This window comes from Ctenopharyngodon idella, chromosome 23, assembly GCF_019924925.1.
Source record: "Ctenopharyngodon idella isolate HZGC_01 chromosome 23, HZGC01, whole genome shotgun sequence".
Taxonomy (NCBI): domain Eukaryota; kingdom Metazoa; phylum Chordata; class Actinopteri; order Cypriniformes; family Xenocyprididae; genus Ctenopharyngodon; species Ctenopharyngodon idella.
Genome location: NC_067242.1, coordinates 24,466,667 through 24,486,962, shown reverse-complemented (window position 1 = coordinate 24,486,962; position 20,296 = coordinate 24,466,667). Strand labels below are relative to the sequence as shown.

General features: G+C 38.0%; 1 protein-coding gene across 2 annotated transcripts in view; it reads right to left on the bottom strand.

Moving 5' to 3' along the window:
- Window positions 1-1,165: 1,165 nt before the first annotated feature.
- The window catches only part of atp6v0a1b (ATPase H+ transporting V0 subunit a1b), a 28,519-nt gene continuing 9,388 nt past the window's right edge, over window positions 1,166-20,296 (bottom strand). The window contains exons 16-22 of one of the 2 annotated variants that reach the window (XM_051882413.1): window positions 20,062-20,278; window positions 19,311-19,418; window positions 15,952-16,146; window positions 13,046-13,063; window positions 10,849-10,966; window positions 10,596-10,767; window positions 1,166-2,375 (exon numbers count right to left, since the gene is read on the bottom strand). In XM_051882413.1, the coding sequence (XP_051738373.1) occupies window positions 2,282-2,375; window positions 10,596-10,767; window positions 10,849-10,966; window positions 13,046-13,063; window positions 15,952-16,146; window positions 19,311-19,418; window positions 20,062-20,278 (922 nt within the window). In that variant the 3' untranslated portion in view covers window positions 1,166-2,281. The remainder of the gene's footprint in view (window positions 2,376-10,595; window positions 10,768-10,848; window positions 10,967-13,045; window positions 13,064-15,951; window positions 16,147-19,310; window positions 19,419-20,061; window positions 20,279-20,296) is intronic. The other variant, XM_051882414.1, reaches the window with a different exon arrangement.

Below are 20,296 nucleotides of genomic sequence, written 5' to 3'. Positions count from 1 at the left end.
TAATGTTAAATTAACTAAAACTATTAATTAAATCAGATCCATATATGCTATCTATCTGATTTTATAACAAATATAATAAATATGCCAAATGACCCTAAAGGGTTAGTTTACCCAAAAATGTAAATTCTATCATTTACTCACCCTCATTTTGTTCAAACCCATAAGACTTTCATTCATCTTTGAAACACAAATAAAGATATTTTCAATAAAATATGATTTCTGTCCCTCCATTGACAGTCCACACAACTACCACTTCGACGCTTCAAAAAGTTCATAAAGAGATTGTAAAACTAACCATATGAATCGAATGTGTTTTTTATTCAAATTTTCTGAAGAGACAATCGCTTTGAATGAAGAACAGATTGAATTTAGGCTTTTATACACATAACAACATTCATCAATGCACACGAGATTTGGTAAACGGAAGCTCAAGCACGTTTGCTTGACGTGTGCGAGAACCAATGAGGTTCATGTGTTACGCAGAACATTTGAGCTCCCGCAAAAACCAATGAGGTTTGTTCTTTTGTGTCAAGAAGGTTCAGTTGAGCTTCTGTTTATGTTCAAATTCAATATATTCATCATATAAAGCGATCAAGTCTCTTCAGAAAATTTGGACTTAACTGCTCAATATGAATTAGTTTTACTATCGCTTTATGAACTTTTTGAAGCAACAAGTAGTAGTTGTGTGGACAGTGGAGGGACAGAAATCTCAGATTTCATTTAAAATGAGGCAGTTGTGGCCTAATGGTTAGAGCGTCAGACTTGTAACTCAAAGGTTGTGGGTTTGAGTCTCAGTACCGGCAGGAAATGTAGGTGGGGGGAGTGAATGAACAGCGCTCTCTTCCACTCTCATTACCCACAACAGAGGTGCCCTTGAGCAAGGCACCCCAATTGCTCCCCAGGCACTGCTGCAATAAAGGCTACCCAGTGCTCTGTCTGTCCCACTTTGATGGGGGCAATGCAGAGCAAAAATTATGAGTATGGGACATCATACTTGGCTACACTTCACTTTTAAAATATCGTCATTTGTGTTTTGAAGATGAACGAAAGTCTTATGGGTTTGGAATGACAGGAGTGTGAGTAATTGGTTGGTGAACCAACCAATGATCAAATGTGTTTTTGAAGAGAACAAAGAGTCTAGATCTAAAATAAACACTGACATGAGTTTATTTTCCCCAGATTTTTAATTGTCGAATTTAGGAGGAACAGGGTTTCACAATGAACACCAAACATCTTTGATTGTATAAGCCTTACTGAAATGTTCATTCATGCTAAAAACACTCTTTTCTGCACGTAAAGGACTTACCACATCACCACAGCAAAACAATAAAACACTGCAACAAATAAATAGATAATAATTGAATCTTTTACATTTTATTTCCACATTGATATGATTCACTTTTGAGCAAGACAAAGCTGTCCATCAAACATTGACACCTTTTACTAGCTGCCTCGTGATATGTATATCCATTGCTGTTAATTCAGTAACAGGATGTTAACCTTTACTCTGTTAAATGTTGCTTTTTTATGACTAGCTGCAACATGTGGGATCAACTGAGAACTAGTTTGACTCAAGTTTGAGATATCGCTGAATCCATCTATTTCATCTGCCTCTTCAAAACAACATGAATACAGTAGTATGGTTTGTGGAAAGACACAACAGGTGCAGAATAACATCAGCATGGAAACCACAACATGATCCATCATGCCATTTAACCATAAAGGCTAGGCTTACTGATGGTTTAAGATGTAAATACAGGTTTTCATGGTTAGCTGTGATAGCTAAGCATGAAAATGTGGAAATATCTAAACATGTAAAAGTCATGAAAATTTCTATAGTGAACATATGTTTTATTCCAGCTCTGCTCTACAATATATCATTATCTAGACGTGGCTCTTTCTGAGTGCAGTCTATAAAATGATTCAAAATAATTCATTAAGCTGTTCAATCTAGATTTCCATTCAGGACTCATTACAGTTTTTTTAATTAGGTCACTGTGTGAGCATAAGGCTTTTTACAGGTTGGTTGATTTATATCTATATAATACATCCATCATAGTTGATACACTATTTTGAGGGACTGTTTACAGAAAGTTGGGCAAAAAATCTGGGAGAACGGCTTACAGGACACCACATCTCAAAAACACCTCAGAAAATGTGCATTTAGAGGTCAGGAGTCACATCTTACAAACACTTCACCAGACAACACTGCTCCTGAAGAGGACAGGGTGAGACAGGATCCATGCAGGAGTGGGAATTGATGAAATTTGATGGAGTTAGCTCATTCATCAAATCGACCCTCCAGGATACTCTCGAAGGAAAACGGGACAAACTTGAAGCCCTGTCCTGTGTAGAATTTGTTCTGAAACTCCACCCTAAATGACAGGAAAGACAGGACAAAAGAAGACAATGTCAGAGCAGGACATTTAATGTAAAAAACACCTGTGTATTCCTGTTGACAGCATTGTACTTGCATCTTTATTTATTTAAAGTATGTTGTGGTTATTTCCTCAAAAGCAAAATGGTGCTTAAGTTAAAGAGAGAGAATTGGTGTTGGGCTGTATGACCATATGAGGAAATGTGTCAGCTGGTGGGAGTCTGCTATACTGTGGCAGCTATCAGTGGCCAAAATGCCTCTAATGCCCTCTCATTCACACACGCACTGGCAGCACTAAAACACGCATAGACTTGCAAAGCATAAAAAGTCTCTGATGCTCATTTATGCAGCATCATTTATTTATTTAAAAATACAGTAAAAACAGTAATATTGTGAAATATTATTCTAATTTAAAATATTATTCTAATTTATTATTCTAATTTTTCTATTGTAACATAAACCGATCAGGCATAACATTATGACCACTGACAGGTGAAGTGAATAACACTGATTATCTCTTCATCACGACACCTGTTAGTGGGTGAAATACACTATATTGCCAAAAGTATTGGGACATCCCTCCAAATCTTTGAATTCAGGTGTTCCAATCACTTCCATGGCCACAGGTGTATAAAATCAAGCACCTAGACATGCAGATTGCTTCTACAAACATTTGTGAAAGAAAGGGTCGCTCTCAGGAGCTCCGTGAATTCAAGCGTAGTACCGTGATAGGTTGCCACCTGTGCAATAAGTCCATTTGTGAAATTTCCTCACTACTAAATATTCCACGGTCAACTGTTAGTGTTATCATAACAAAGTGGAAGCAATTGGGAACAACAGCAACTCAGCCACGAAGTGGTAGGCCACGTAAAATCACAGTGCGGGGTCAGCCCATGCTGAGGCGCACAGTGCGCAGAAGTCGCCAACTTTCTGCAGAGTCAATAGCTACAGACCTCCAAACTTTGTGTGGCCTTCAGATTAGCTCAAGAACAGTGCATAGAGAGCTTCATGGAATGGGTTTCCATGGCCGAGCAGCTGCATCCAAGCCTTACATCACCAAGTGCAATGCAAACTGTCGGATGCAGTGGTGTAAGGCACGCCGCCACTGGACTCTACAGCAGTGGAGACGTGTTCTCTGGAGTGACGAATCACGCTTCTCTGTCTGGCAATCCGATGGACGAGTCTGGGTTTGGCGGTTGCCAGGAGAACGGTACTTGCCTGACTGCATTGTCCATTTCTCTAAAAGCGCATTTGTGAGGTCAGGCAGTGATGTTGGCGAGAAGGCCTGGCTCGCAGTCTCTGCTCTAATTCATCCCAAAGGTGTTCTATCGGGTTGAGGTCAGGACTCTGTGCAGGCCAGTCAAAGTTGATGTGTTAAAAGCAGGAAAAATCGGCAAGCTTAAGGATTTGAGAGAGTTTGACAAGGGCCAAATTGTGATGGCTAGACGACTGGGTCAGAGCATCTCCAAAACTGCAGCTCTTGTGTGGTGTTCCCAGTCTGCAGTGGTCATTATCTATCAAAAGTGGTCCAAGGAAGGAACAGTGGTGAACCTGTGACAGGGTCATGGGAGGCCAAGGCACATTGATGGACGTGGGGAGCGAAGACTGGCCCGTGTGGTCCGATCCAACAGACGAGCTACTGTAGCTCAAATTGCTTAAGAAGTTAATGCTGGTTCTGATAGAAAGGTGTCAGAATACACAGTGCATGGGCACCCGGACACCAGTCAGGGTGCCCATGCTGAACCGTCCACTGCAGAAAGCGCCAACAGTGGGCATGTGAGCATCAGAACTGGACCACGGAGCAATGGAAGAAGGTGGCCTGGTCTGATGAATCACGTTTTCTTTTTACATCATGTGGATGGCCGGGTGCGTGTACGTCGCTTACCTGGGGAACACATGGTACCAGGATGCACTATGGTAAGAAGGCAAGCCAGCAGAGGCAGTGTGATGCTTTGGGCAATGTTCTGCTGGAAAACCTTGGGTCCTGCCATCCATGTGGATGTTACTTTGACACGTACCACCTACCTAAGCATTGTTGCAGACCATGTACACCCTTTCATGGAAACGGTATTCCCTGGTGGCTGTGGCCTCTTTCAACAGAATGATATGCCCTGCCACAAAGCAAAAATGGTTCAGGAATGGTTTGTGGAGCTGTGCTGAACAAATAAGTCCGATCCATGGAGGCCCCACCTTGCATCTTACAGGACTCAAATGATCTGCTGCTAACATCTTGGTGCCAGATACCACAGCACACCTTCAGGGGTCTAGTGGAGTCCATGCCTCGACGGGTCAAGGCTGTTTTGGCAGCAAAAGGGGGATCAACACAATATTAGGAAGGTGGTCATAATGTTATGCCTGATCGGTGTATTTTTAAAATGTAATTTATTTCTTGTGATGACAAAGCTGAATTTTCAGCATCATTACTCCAGTCTTCAGTGTCACACAATCCTTCATCATCCATCCATCATTCTAATATGCTGATTTGGTGCTTAAAAAACATTTGTTTTTCAAAATTCTTTGATGAATAGAAAGTTCTGTTAACCCCGATTTTCGGCGACAGTTTTGTGGAGATCACGGACAATTTCCGAAAGCAGAGGCAAATCAATGCTTGTTCATGTAAGTGACAATCGTGTAGTGCGTATTATCAAAGACGCGATGTAACAGAAAAAAAAAATCCAGTCTGTATTGGAAAAGTTCTTGCGCAAGACTGGAAAAAATCCAGACAGTACCACTGACAGTCGAGTAGTGCGAGAAGAACAGCGATCTGACGACTTTGAAAATCTTGCAGTGATTATTGTGAACTGATTATTTTGTTTGTTTCTATAGCAACCTATTATTTTCACCTATGTCTCATTTAGTTCCTTGTTTGCCCGTGTACATATATACCCCTCAGTTTTCAGTTCTCGTTGCACGAGTAGTTTTTGTTCTTTTGTCTTGGAAATTATTCTTCTCCTGAGTGCTTTTGTATTGATAATTAAAGTTTTTGACTGCTGGAATTTGATCCTCTCCTACAGATCTGTTACATTTCCTTTGTATTAGTTTAAATCCCATATAAAAAAATATTATACATTATAGTCAGACTGAAGAACAGATCTATTAACATCCTCAGAATTCATATAAGCATTTTTGCCTTTTTAAAACTTTCATTCCATTAAGCTTTGCGGGTAAATTGTTATTTGGGCTATTTCACCAACTTTGTCTATAGTGGGCACATTTTTCAATTTCTCCAGGTTTATCCGAAGATAAGGAGTGAAAAAAAGCTTTAATCACACATTCCGTCACTATCAGCAGCTCATAGATAAGGGTGTTTAGATTTGCCTTTGAGAGAACATATTTTTGAACTGAAGGTAATGTCCAGACCCAAACTTTTGAAATCAAACAGAAAGCTGCGAGTGAGTGATTTTGTGCATGACAAGTGCATTTTCTGAGGAAGGCAGTTCCTTGTGGAAAAAGAAAAAATTATGTTTCATATTTAAGCTTTTAAACATCAAATGGAACTAGAAAAATGATTTTACGTTGCAAATTTAGGTGTTGATCCTGTTTGTGTGAATTAGAAAACACATAAAAGAAGGAAACATTTAAGTGTGGAGAAATGTCTCACTGCTGTGGTAAATATTTTAGTCAAGAGAGAAAAGACTCTTCCATCTTTCCGCACATGGAAGAAATAAAAGCACCAAGAGTGCAGAACCTCATTTACCTCCAACATGTCTGTGTAAGCATTGGATGTGGAAAACCTTGCAAATGGGTCAGGCCAGGAATGACATTGAAATGCCACAATGTACTATATTTATTTATATTGAACTGGGTGAAACAATGCCATCAGACTATGTGTTATTCCTGTAATTAAATCTGTGAAATAATATATGCAGCAGATAGATCTGCCCCAATCACTATGTGAATGAATAGACTGTATTCACAGCAGTCTGGATTTTTGCTTTATAGGTTGTTTGCAATCACGTGGTTCTGGTGACGTGTGAAATTAATGTGGAGGGCAAGCAGTGAAAATTAGAATGGGAGAGATGGAGAAAAGTCCATACTGTGCTGGTTTAGAAAGGTATAAACAGAAAATCACAACATATTTTGGACGTGAACCTTATGTTATGAAGAGGAGCGATTTTTCTACTGAATTGAAAGACTTGACTGCCATCGAGGAGGTAGATATAGAGAATGTGAAGCTGCCATCACGCCATGTTCAGGTCTGGGTTTGTTTATATCATGATGCCTTTCTACTAGTGACATTAAAGTGCAGTATTTTTGATTTTCTGTTGTGATTGTGAAAAATGTCGCCATTGTAGGTCATTTATTCTGAATCGAGAATTGCAACAGGAACTCACATCATCGTTCAGGGGAAAAACTGGACGGTGTAATACAATTTTCGCCTTTTCTAAGTGTAAAAACTCACTAAGGGAAGCAGGTTGAGGTGGTGACGGGGAGACGCAGTATATTAAATCTAATAATGTCACTGATTGAACTCACTCCCTATCACTCAATAAAATAATCACAAAGCTGAGTGTTTTTGAAAGTGTTGTATTTTGTTTGGTTTAATAATTAACATTACATTTGCAAGTATGACTCTCACTCGGCTTGTGAATGAGTGTAACTTGCACGCAGCCACTTCAAAACTGTTCACAAGCTTCTATGGGTTTGATTTTGGTTGTCATTTGTTGAACTACAAAAAAAAACAAAAAAACATTGTGTCGGTGTCTGTCATAAACTGTGAAAAATGGTGTCTGTCCGCTGAATGCCCATCAGATTCTCCTCCGTGGTCATACGGGAAAGTGAATATTTACAAAAAAAACATCAAAACTACAGTTACATTTACACCCTTCCAACAAAGAAATTGATTGAGCTTGTTGAACGCATTTTTTTTATTTGGACATTTTCTACCATATGATGGCTAAAGCAGCAGTACGTGCCCAGCGTGACACTGTTTTCATGGTAACCAGATCAACATTGTAAACGGAATTCTACAAAACTGAAGTGAAAACACCAAATGATCATGCAATGGGATAAAATATCTTCTCTTCCCTGCAAATGATACCATGAAGAATGTGAATATTTAACCAAGTCAAAAACAAAAAAGGTAAGCAGGTGTCCATATGCATTTCAGCATCGGTAGACACAAAACGCTACAAAAGGTGACAACTTTTAAAGTTAAAAAACGATATAAGTTACGTAAACGATAAAAGCTCATTGTGGTTTCTCGGTTTGATAGATTTGAGCAACCATAAACGACGCAAAACAAAGAATTTTGAGTTTGTGATAGGATTACTACAGGTGCTGGTCATATAATTAGAATATCATCAAAAAGTTGATTTATTTCACTAATTCCATTCAAAAAGTGAAACTTGTATATTATATTCATTCATTACACACAGACTGATATATTTCAAATGTTTATTTCTTTTAATTTTGATGATTATAACTGACAACTAAGGAAAATGCCAAATTCAGTATCTCGGAAAATTAGAATATTGTGAAAAGGTTCAATATTGAAGACACCTGGTGCCACACTCTAATCAGCTAATTAACTCAAAACACCTGCAAAGGCCTTTAAATGGTCTCTCTTAGTCTAGTTCTGTAGGCTACACAATCATGGGGAAGACTGCTGACTTGACAGTTGTCCAAAAGACGACCATTGACACCTTGCACAATGAGGGCAAGACACAAAAGGTCATTGCAAAAGAGGCTGGCTGTTCACAGAGCTCTGTGTCCAAGCACATTAATAGAGAGGCGAAGGGAAGGAAAAGATGTGGTAGAAAAAAAAGTGTACAAGCAATAGGGATAACCGCACCCTGGAGAGGATTGTGAAACAAAACCCATTCAAAAATGTGGGGGAGATTCACAAAGAGTGGACTGCAGCTGGAGTCAGTGCTTCAAGAACCACTACGCACAGACGTATGCAAGACATGGGTTTCAGCTGTCGCATTCCTTGTGTCAAGCCACTCTTGATCAACAGACAGCGTCAGAAGCGTCTCGCCCGGGCTAAAGACAAAAAGGACTAGACTGCTGCTGAGTGGTCCAAAGTTATGTTCTCTGATGAAAGTAAATTTTGCATTTCCTTTGGAAATCAGGGTCCCAGAGTGTGGAGGAAGAGAGGAGAGGCACACAATCCAAGTTGCTTGAGGTCCAGTGTAAAATTTCCACAGTCAGTGATGGTTTGGGGTGCCATGTCATCTGCTGGTGTTGGTCCACTGTGTTTTCTGAGTTCCAAGGTCAACGCAGCCATATACCAGGAAGTTTTAGAGCACTTCATGCTTCCTGCTGCTGACCAACTTTATGGAGATGCAGATTTCATTTTCCAACAGGACTTGGCACCTGCACACAGTGCCAAAGCTACCAGTACCTGGTTTAAGGACCATGGTATCCCTGTTCTTAATTGGCCAGCAAACTCACCTGACCTTAACCCCATAGAAAATCTATGGGGTATTGTGAAGAGGAAGATGCGATATGCCAGACCCAACAATGCAGAAAAGCTGAAGGCCACTATCAGAGCAACCTGGGCTCTTATAACACCTGAGCAGTGCCACAGACTGATCCGACTCCATGCCACGCCACATTGCTGCAGTAATTCAGGCAAAAGGAGCCCCAACTAAGTATTGAGTGCTGTACATGCTCATACTTTTCATGTTCATACTTTTCAGTTGGCCAAGATTTCTAAAAATCCTTTCTTTGTATTGGTCTTAAGTAATATTCTAATTTTCTGAGATACTGAATTTGGGATTTTCCTTAGTTGTCAGTTATAATCATCAAAATTAAAAGAAATAAACATTTGAAATATATCAGTCTGTGTGTAATGAATGAATATAATATACAAGTTTCACTTTTTGAATGGAATTAGTGAAATAAATCAACTTTTTGATGATATTCTAATTATATGACCAGCACCTGTATATAGAAAAATCACTCCTTGCCCTCCAGCCGCATTTCACGTGCAGCAAGGACGTCATGTGCAAACAACCTATTACAATCCCTTTAAGCAGCTTGAGTGGAATTTATTGCAATATTTTAATGCCTAGAGTCAAGGGTTTAGAACAAACCCTACGCTGAATGTTTGGGCAATGTAAGGACAGTTCTGCCTTGCAATAATAAAATATAATCAGTTATCAGGACATAAAGTTATTCTTAAGAGGCAGTGATATATTTAATTCTCCTCTTCACACTCTTTCCCTCTGTAGCACATTTCAGAAGGATAAAATATCTTCCTAGGTGTATAAAGCTTTTTTCTTTCTGATGAACACAATCGGAGAAATATTAATAATAAATATCCTGACGCATCCGAGATTTATAATGGCAGTGAGCAAGACCAACTAGTATGAAGCTGAAGAAAGTGTCTCCATCCACATCCATCCATCATAAACATGTACTCCACACGGCTCCGGGGGGTTAATAAAGGCCTTTTGAAGTGAAGCGATGCGTTTGTGTAAAAAAAAAAAATATCCATATTTAACAAGTTATGAAGTAAAATATCTAGCTTCTGCCAGACCGCCTTCCGTTACCAACTTATGAATCGCTCACTGCCATTATAAAACTCGGATGTGTCAGGATATTTATTAATATTTCTCAGATTGTGTTTATCAGAAAGAACAAAGTCATATACACCTAGGATGGCTTGAGGGTGAGTAAAGCTTGGGGTAATTTTAATTTGAAAGTGAACTAATCCTTTATTGGATAAGACAATGTTAATGTATTAGGTGTTGGTGGACTAGATCTGCTATGCATGCTTCTTCTGCAAATCAAATATGGACTTGCTAATGGCAATAGATACACATGCTGCTGTGAGCATGTAAGATATGCTGATGCTGCATGAATAGGCAGCATCAGCATAGCTGGGGGACAGGTGGAGCTGGGGGAGGTGGAGGGTTTTAGAGGAATTCTAAACTCTGCAGGACCAGCTTACAGTGAACACTAAACCAGAATATTTAAATGTTGAGAAAGCAGTGTCATTAGCTGCACAATCAGCAGAGGCCAATCAGCTTATGCCATGTAGTAAATGATGTGATTGCTAACACATTGCATGAAAAGGACCTGTGTCATCTAGAGTTTCATGACTGAACTAGATATACAGCTCAGGTGGTATTTTAGAGCAAAGTCTTCATAAAATCAACAAAAAATGTTAAAGATCAATTGCTTAAATTTTAAAATAAATTCATTTTTTCATTTGTGTGTGGTCACACTGCCCAAATCATGGTCTTGTGAGTTGGTGTGTGTATCTCACCAATGCAAGCGCAGAGCATGCAGGAATGCAGACAGTCCCTCCATGATGAGTAAGATGCACACTGTTAGTGTGGCAAAGGCAGAGAAAATGATCGACAGGCCAAAGAATCCACCGCCACTCCGAGAGGACAGCCCAAGACGCATCACCATTCCCCAAAGAACCTCAGACAACTCTGATATACAGAGAAAGAGAAAGTTATATTTCAACAAACCAGTGGATATGTGTGGATATATATGTATGTGTGTGCACTTACGAGCATGAGCCAAACTAAGGGCCCAGAGTCGCAGGTACGAGGCTGTGTTGGAGATGCAGCCCAGGCAGTACTCTATAGTGTGAATAGCCTGATGAACGGCCACATCTCCAAAGTTAAACTGCAGACAAAAAGAGAAAACCATAATAGGGTCAATAATGATCTTTGAATGTAGGAGCCAAAAAGTGTAAAAAAAAAAACAAAAAAAAAACAGAACTGTTAAAAAACAGAACTTTTGATTTTAATAATGTAGTAGTAAATGTTGAAATTAACATTAAGATTAATAAATGCTGTAGAATTATTGTTCATTTTGGTTGCATGGGCTTTCAATGGAGGAACAAAAATCTCATTAAAATATTTTCATTTGTGTTTCGAAGATGAACAAAAGTCTTAAGGGAGTGACATGAGGGTGAATAATAACAGAATTATTCATTGCATTTAAACTGCCAATTTCTGGTGAATAAACCTAAAATACTTACAGGTGAATCATTTGATCAGACTGCCATTTTTTATATACAATGTAATTATAAACGCATAACTAGCATAACTAGTGTGCTTTTACAAGTATTGGAAGTCTGGAAGTTTGCAACTTAAACTGAAGTCAAATGATGTTTTACGACTGTGGGCATACTTGGCCAGTGAAGTGTTATCGGATTCTGAAATGATAAATGAGCATTAGAAAACAGAATCCTTCTTTTAAAGGAACACTGGCTCTGTAATTCATCTTCAATTTCCATCATAATATTTTCATATTGTTTAAGCTGCATGGAGTCATTAGTGTTGAGAACAATAGAGCTGCGATGATTGTGATGTCAGTGATCTGTTTCCTGTCTTTAAACATTCCAGAGAGATTACAGAGATAAAATTTTCTCTCTAAAGATCACAGATCCTCTTTTGTCAAGTTATGAGCAGCGTGTATCCACACAAACAGTGTTCGTGTTCTATAAAGAGTCTTTAATGAAGTTTATTTTATAATAAATGTAGAAGGATGCAATGGAGTGGCATCCATCCAGGGTGTTTTTCCCCACCTGCAGCCCAATACCCTACATATAGAACAAGCAGTTTGGAGACAGGATACATGGAATATAGAGTACATACTATGTACGTACTTATGCATGCTTAAATATGTATGAAAACCTAGAATCCGAATATAGCTTAAATGTATAGACAGCACTTCAGCTTGAGTCCATCAATATGTATAGGGTGTTCCTGCTCAGGTGGTCAAAGGTTCTGTCCAATAGAAATAGGTTTTACTCGGTAAAACAATTGGGGGAACATTGATGTCAGGTGTGTTTATCAAGAAGAAAAACAAAGGACTCATTCTTCCCACTTGTAAAGTCTTGTAAAGTTTGGCTTGGCAGGGGCTAGTTTCCGTTTTCCACTTGATTCTTTTGTCAAGCGTGCCGAATGGCTCAAAAGCCATCATGGAAAACCTGATGTAACACCCCCATTGTTCTACAGCAGAGGTGTGTTATCAGGATATCATAGGAACCTCAAGTCCAAGGCTATGGTGACTAAAAGTGCATAGTTTACACTAGTGTATATTAACACGATATCAAGTATATTTCATAATTATAACAATTGCGTGTAGAATTAACCGCCTCATTAAAAAAACAGCAGGTAAGTGTGTTCAAGAATGATCTTTTCAATCTTTTCATCCATCTACCATTTTTTCTCTTCACTATCACCACACAGTGATAAGGCATACCGATTGTATTCTAGATCACAGGTGGCGGAAATCATTTTGTTTGTTTTCCCCAATTTTTTAAGTACTTAAATTATGAAACTCTAGAGTACATTTTATTGAGGTTAGGTTTAAGGTTAAGGGTAGGTTTCATGACATCAACATCCATTACATAATTTCTTCTTTGCAGGAAGCATAACTTGTAGAGGTGTTTATTGTAGTACTACAGAATGCAGACAGATCCTTTTCAGTTTTTTGTCCATTTGATTTAATTTATTAAGCAGAAACAATGTTTTCACTGTTTGATTGGACAAGTTTTGAAAGAGATTTATATTTTGAGAAAATGAGAAAAAATACTTTTGAGTATATTTTATATTTAAAGGGTATCTATTATTATGAGAAGCTGTTCTCTTTTTTTGTTTGAATAAATATTTATTATAAATCTTTTTCATGAGTAAATGATATATGAGAGAGATTATATGTAAGCAAATGTAACAATACAGAAAATGTTCTTACCGGTTCTTCCTCCAAATGCTTGAAAAGAGAAACAGAGTTTTAGATAAACAAATCAGAGAGAATAGTATATCAGTGTTTCTATTTCAACTACTGTGGAATCAATGGCAAGAAATTCTAATGCATACCAATAAGAATAATAAGTACGGCAGATCAAAGGTTACAAATCAGACAAATAAAGACTGCAATCTGTTAGGAAACTTTAGCAGGTCTGTGATGTATGTGTAGCATTCTATTTAACTCTGGCACACATGCACCAAGCCCTTATACTGATAGACTGCTATATACAATAATTTGATATGTGCATGCTAGATCATGTTCTTGTTTTTGCACTCATTTTTCCGTCTCAGTAGATGAGGATCTACGCAATCCTCTTACACCACAAACAATTAATGCCATGTGTGGATAATACCACAGACCTTCACTTCAGTCATAACTCATCATGTTCATCGTAATCGTAAATCACAGAAAGATTCAATTAGGATGGCCATAAGTTATTACTGTTTCAAAACAGTTTCAAAACTACAGTGCATTCCAAAATTATTAAATCATCATATGGCTAACTTTCATTTTCCACTGTCTTAAACAGACCACACATCAATAATAGTGATGACACAAACATTTAATTATAAAAAGGCAGCAACAAATTAACGTTTCCTTAGTTAACACAGATATGATAACACTATCGTTTTCAAAAAATTGCACTTTGAAACACGTTTTCAAAAGTTTGCGTTTTCAGGCCCCAAAATGCCGTTGTCGTGTACAGTTGTGGTCAGAATTATTGGCACCCTTGGTAAATATGATCAAAGATGACTATAAAAATAAATCTGCATTGTTTATCCTTTTGATCTTTAATTCATAAAATTAGCAAAAATCTAACCTTTCATTGAAGGAGAAGAATTGAAAGTGGAGGGAAAATCACATTAAATGTTTTTCTCCAAAACATGTTGGCCACAATTATTGGTACCCCTATAACTTTTTATGAGTAAAATATCTCTGAAGTATATTCCCATTCATATTTACATTTTTTTTTTTAGCACACCAGGGTGATCATGAACATGAAATTGTCCAGCCATGACTTCCTGTTCCACAGGAGTATAAACATGAGGAAACACAAAGGCCAAATTCCCTTAATCATTTATCACAATGAGTAAAACCAAAGAATATAGTTCTGAATCTTTAATGTTGTTGGCCTATTTTTCTGCTGGAGGTCCTGGACATCTTTTTCAGATACATGATATCATGGATTCTATCAAATACCAACAGATAAAAAAATCAAAACCTGACCGCTTCTGCTAGAAATCCAATAATAGGTTGTGGTTGGATCTTCCATCAGGACAATGATCCAAAACAAACATCAAAACCAACACAAAAATGTGTCACTGAGCACAAAATGAAGCTTCTGCCATGGCCATCCCAGTCCCCTGACCTAAAGAATAATGAGTGGGGTGAACTGAAGAGGAGAAGCACCAACATGGGTCTGGGAATCTGAAGGATCTGGAGCGATTCTGCACGAAGGAATGGTCTCTGATCTCTTGTCAGGTGTTCTCCAAACTCATCAGGCATTATAGGTGAAGACTCAGAGCTGTTATCTTGGCAAAAGGAGGTTGCAAAAAGTATTGAATAAAAGGGTTCTAATAATTGTAGCCAATGTGTTTTGGAGAAAAACACTTATTTCATCATTTTCTCTTGAAAATGGTGTCGTGTAAAAGGCATCTTAATCTCAAAGAAAACACCCCCAAAAATTTCACTCAAATTAACTTTTGCCATTTAGTTTATTTATCATTAAGCATTAGAATATAAATATTGGTATATATGTCCATAAGGTATATATTGGTATATATATAGGTAACACTTTACAACAAGGTTCATTAACTAATGTTTAACTAATGTATTAACTAACATGAACTAACCATGAGCAATACATACTGTATTTACTAATCTTGGTTAACGTTAGTTAATGAAAGTACAGTTCATTGTTTGTTCATGTTAGTTCAAAGTGCATTTACTAATGTTAACAAGATTTTAATAACGTATTAGTAAATGCTGAAATTAACATTAACAAAGATTAATAAATGCTGTATAAGTGCAGTTCATTATTAGTTCATGTTAACTAATGTAGTTAACTAATGTACCTTATATGAGATCTGGTAATATTTGTGAATGCTTTCATTCACAGTATCTAAAACATCATGGCACCAAGAAAGCAGCTTTAATTCATTCAAGTGTATTTTCATTATTTGTTGTTTTTAATCTGCTCAGCACAGACGGTTCAGGGCAATGTCAAAAGTTAAGACAGGGGATGAAAATATTTTGCACATTCCAGTGGTGGGTATGTTTGGAATGGTTGAGTCAGGCTGCTAACAGGGTCTCTGTGAGAAGTTACTCCACTGTTTACGTTTCCCTAATCACTGTGGGATGACAAATTGCTTAACTATCTATCATTTATTAAGTAGTACGTTTAAGTGGTGGTTTATAAACTATAGATCTCACTGCACTCAACCTACAATATCTCATGAGAAAACATCACTCTAGCAATGTTTTTCTGTGTGCTATCAAAACATCTCTTAGCTGTGACAAGGTTGTGATTAAAGGGAAAGTTCACCCAAAAATGAAAATTCTGTCAACCAAGCAGATCTCGCCCCCCATGACTACCATAGTATTTTTTTTCCTATTATGGTAGTCAGTGGGGGGCAAGATCTGCTTGGTTACAAACATTCTTACAAATATCTTCCTTTGTGTACAGCAGAACAAAGAAATGTATACAGGTTTGGAACAACTTGAGGGTGAGTAAATGATGACAGAATTTTCATTTTTGGGTGAACTACCCCATTAAGTTGTATTTTTATGTATACGCAATAAGGAATATACACCATGTACAACTGGCTGACATCACAGACTCCACCCACCTCATCTCCTTCCTCTGAGTGCTGTGAGAGCTGGTCGTGGTCAATGATCTCTGCCTCGTCCTCCGTAGGCCCGTTTCCGACCCGGACGCCACCGAACTTCTGCGTGCCCTGTTGGGTGAGTCCGGTGGGTGAGCTGGTGCCTGTCTGCTCTAAAGTTTCTAGATTCTCTGCAGGTCTTGCCTCCCTCATCTGGGACTAAATACAAACAAGGTCTGTGTGGCTATCAGCATGCCATGGGCCGCCCGAGTGTATGCTGTGTCTGGTACGGCTGCTTGGGGCACCTACCAAACACGATGGAGCTATACCTGTCAATCACACAGCAGCTGGGCCACTCAAGAGGACATTCTTGCATAATTATTAGGCATGTTGATATTCTGATCATTTTTTTTTTTTTCCAAACACACTTTACCAATTCCAAACCACATCAATCTTAGTAACTACTGTTAATTAATGCCCATAAGAAGGATGCAATACTATAGAAATTGCTAACTTAAGGTGTGACAATTAGACAAAAAATGCTCAATGAAAAAAAAAGGTTAAGAAGAAAAGATATTAACTGCAAAAGACTTTAAGAATAAAGGTGAAGAATTAGGTGTGAAACCATCAGGAACCCATTAGTCTCCAGTGCCAACATTTTCCAGAGCTGCAACCTACCTGAAGTCTCCAGAAGTACAAGGTGTCAGGTTTTTAATCACAACCCCCACTTCAAAAGAATCAGAAGCTGAAGTGTTGTGAAATACATCAAGACTGATTTTTTAAAGGCTTTACAGACAGATAGTTTTCATGAACTTTTAGTTTGTATTCATCAGTTACGTGTGTTCTTTGTCTTTGTTTCCTGCCACTCATCTGTTTCTATGGACACTGATCATCATCACAACTGCTTATCATTCAGTTCATCACCATCATGTATTTAAGTTCCTGCCTGTGGACTCTCAGTCGTCGGTCGATGTTTGTGTATACGTGGACACACTGTTACACCTTCTGTCAGTTCCTGAGTTTAATGTGTAATTAAAGTCTTTTCGTATTGGATCCTGTGTACCAATCATATCAACCGACCAAGTATGGATTATGCAGCCAAATTCACTGTAATTGCTTGTGAGAGCCTGGATTTTCTTTTGTTCACCAAAAACTTCTGTCATCTTGCCGTCACCAGCCCCTTTGACGACGAAACCGTGAAGTCATTGTTCTGGATCAGGGGAATTATCATCACCCTGCAGACCTCCCAAAAAACCTCTGGACTTAACTAAAGGATCGCGATCATGCAGTGTCTGGAGAGTGTCTACCCCCGGTCCATAACACAGCCGGACCCAGAGCCTGTTTCACCACACAGAGGAATTGTGCGAGCCCCATGCAGACGGAGAGCTACCACCCGCCGCGACGAAACTCATACCATGACTCCCTCGCCACTGCCGCTGTTGTCTGACTTGAACTGGTGCTGGTACCTCAAGAGTCACTCTCAATCTGTCTGTCCATAAAACTTTTTAAAAAATCAGTCTTCATCTATTTCATGACACTTCAGCTTATGATTTTTTTTACCTGTAAAAAAATGGTCTAATAATTATGCACATCTGAATATAAGGCATTTTCACTTCAAGCCCTCATCAACAATTATCTCCTATTAATGATTATATACAATCTTAATAGTAATTATAAGATTGATGTGGTTTTCAATTGGTAAAATGTGCTTAGACAACATAACAAAGATATGATCAATATACTTAATATCAACTTATCAAATATATATCAACTTGCCTAAAAATTATTCACGCTCTATATTATTTCCATGATAAGTATTATATGTGTACTTCTTGTTCACAAGGGTAGACAGGCCTAAAATAGAATATCATGAAATATATCAAAAGATAAAAGGTAAAACAAGAAATTCACACTTTTGGCCTCCACATTTGAAATCTCTGGGGCATTTTTGTTACTTTCAGGATGGATTTACAATATTTGGATGGAATACAATATATAAATCTTGCTGAATTCTATTTTTCCCCATAAGAACAAGAACTGATTCTAGTTCAACATTATGATGGATACATTTAAGCCTTATTAAGTTTTACTAAAAAAATGTATCAATGCCCATGTGCATTATCGTAAAGAGTAAAATATCTGAATTTACTCTGAATTTACTCTGAATATCTGAATTTAAGCCTTATTAAGTTTTACTAAAAAAAATTTATTAATATCCATGTGCATTATCGTAAAGAGTAAAATATCTTTGTTCTTCAGGGCATCTTCCCACATGAATCCTACAAATATAAATACTTTGGTAAAACAAATAATAATATCATCATCAATAATCAAGTATTTTATCATTTTGAGAACATCTGTACTCCCGGTGCTAGGAATGTCCTTTGAACAGAAGTTATCCATGGCCTGTTATCTTTTTCTTAACTATACTAAACAATATTCCACCTGCTGTAAATTCTTAAAGCATGGTAGGTGCCCCATTTGGGCCAAAACCATGCACAATTCTACTCTATCAAACAGACATATATGCACACAGACATACATTTATGAAGAAATTCAGGAAAGTTGCTGTACTTGGCTTTGTCCCATGGCATGCTGTTAAAAAACATCTGAGGAAACACAATGCTCACAGTCTATAAAACTTCAAACCCCAATACCAGAGGACTGTTTGTTTGTCATATCTACTAATATTTGTGTAGCATTTCAAATTTTGTTTTTATCATGGACAATGAAACAAAATAAGCATTCCTTTCATCATTCCACTTAACCCTCTACATTGCGAGTAAATCACTTGCATATGTGAGGCTAGGGCTAGGCGACTAAGGCGACTCAATTATCAGGAGCCATGTGTATTCATTTTGTTTTGCCTGTATATATATATATATATATATATATATATATATTATTTATTTATTTATTTATTTATTTTTTTGACTCCCAAAGTGACGGTAGCTATTTACTTGCATTATATGAATCACCAAGGACCACAGTTTCAGCTAAAAATCTTCTTTACTGTTCTACTGAAGAAAAAAAGTCACCTACATCTTGGAGGGTGAATAAATTAACAGCAAATTTTCATTTTTAGGTGAACTACCCCTTAAGTTTTCAAATAATATCACATATGAATGTATCTTTGTAAAAAGCTGTGTCATTTTGTGAAGAGAAGCATATTTCAAGTAATTTATACATAAATCATTAATTCCAAATCATTCATATGTATGTATATACAGTCTGGCAAGTAAAAATGTAATAGCCAATGGCGATTCTATTGCCAAGGTATGCATTGAGGGTTGATTACCTTTTAACATCATGTTCTCTGATTTAATGACAGAAAAAGAGAAAGAGGAATTTTGGCTGGTTTTGGTTAGAGTAAATATACATACCAGGTGCTTCTTCCACAGGTACTGACGGCGCAGAACCATAGTCTTCACCACCAGCATACATGGCACACACGCCAAAGCTATAACCACCAACAGACACTGAATCCCCACCTATGCACACATAGAAAGAGATCCTCCAGTCATTCAACCAGAACTCTATCCTGTTCTAGGATTGTCAAAAGTACCGGTACTTCGGTACCAGGTCGGTACTGAAATGTTAAAAATGTGACGACACCAGCATTTCCCCCTAGCATTTTGAGTGCTGTTGAGCGGATTCTGACTAACTTAAACACATCTGATTGGCCATTGTGTTCACGCATTCAATAGATATGTCTGTGACTGGCTACAATGATCAATGCACGGGAGCGTTTGAAAGCGCTTTGAAAGCGGGAGCATTGGAAATCAGGGGTATATCAGCCTGCTTTCAAATGCATCTGTGTGTAGCGCTCGGAGAAGAGCATGAAAGATTTCTATTCACAACATGTTTTTGAAGCGTTGATCATTGTAGCCACTAGCCAGTCACAGACATACCTGTTGAGCACATGAACACAATGGCCAATCAGGTGTTTAAGTTAGTCAGAATCTACTCAACATCACTAAAAATGCTAGGGGAAATGCTGGTATTGTCACATTTTTAACATTTCACTACCGACTTGGTACCGAAGTACTGGTACTTTTTACAACCCTATCCTGCTCTAACTTGAATTCTATAATCTATCTACAACCACTATTTTTGTGTAAATCTGTGCGTTACCTGTCCTCTGTACAGGGGTTTGTTGGAGGGGTCGTTGTAGTTGAAAAGACACATATTGATGAAGGCTATCAGTAGACTGGGAGCGTCTTTAGAAGTTGCTGCATCGTAAGCCAACCATTTGTAGAAGATGAGCAGGACCAGATACCCGAACAGACTGCTCATGAACACAATCTCAGGGATGAAACCCAGGAAAATGTTCAGAGGTTTCTTAAAGTACCTGTGAGACACATGGAAA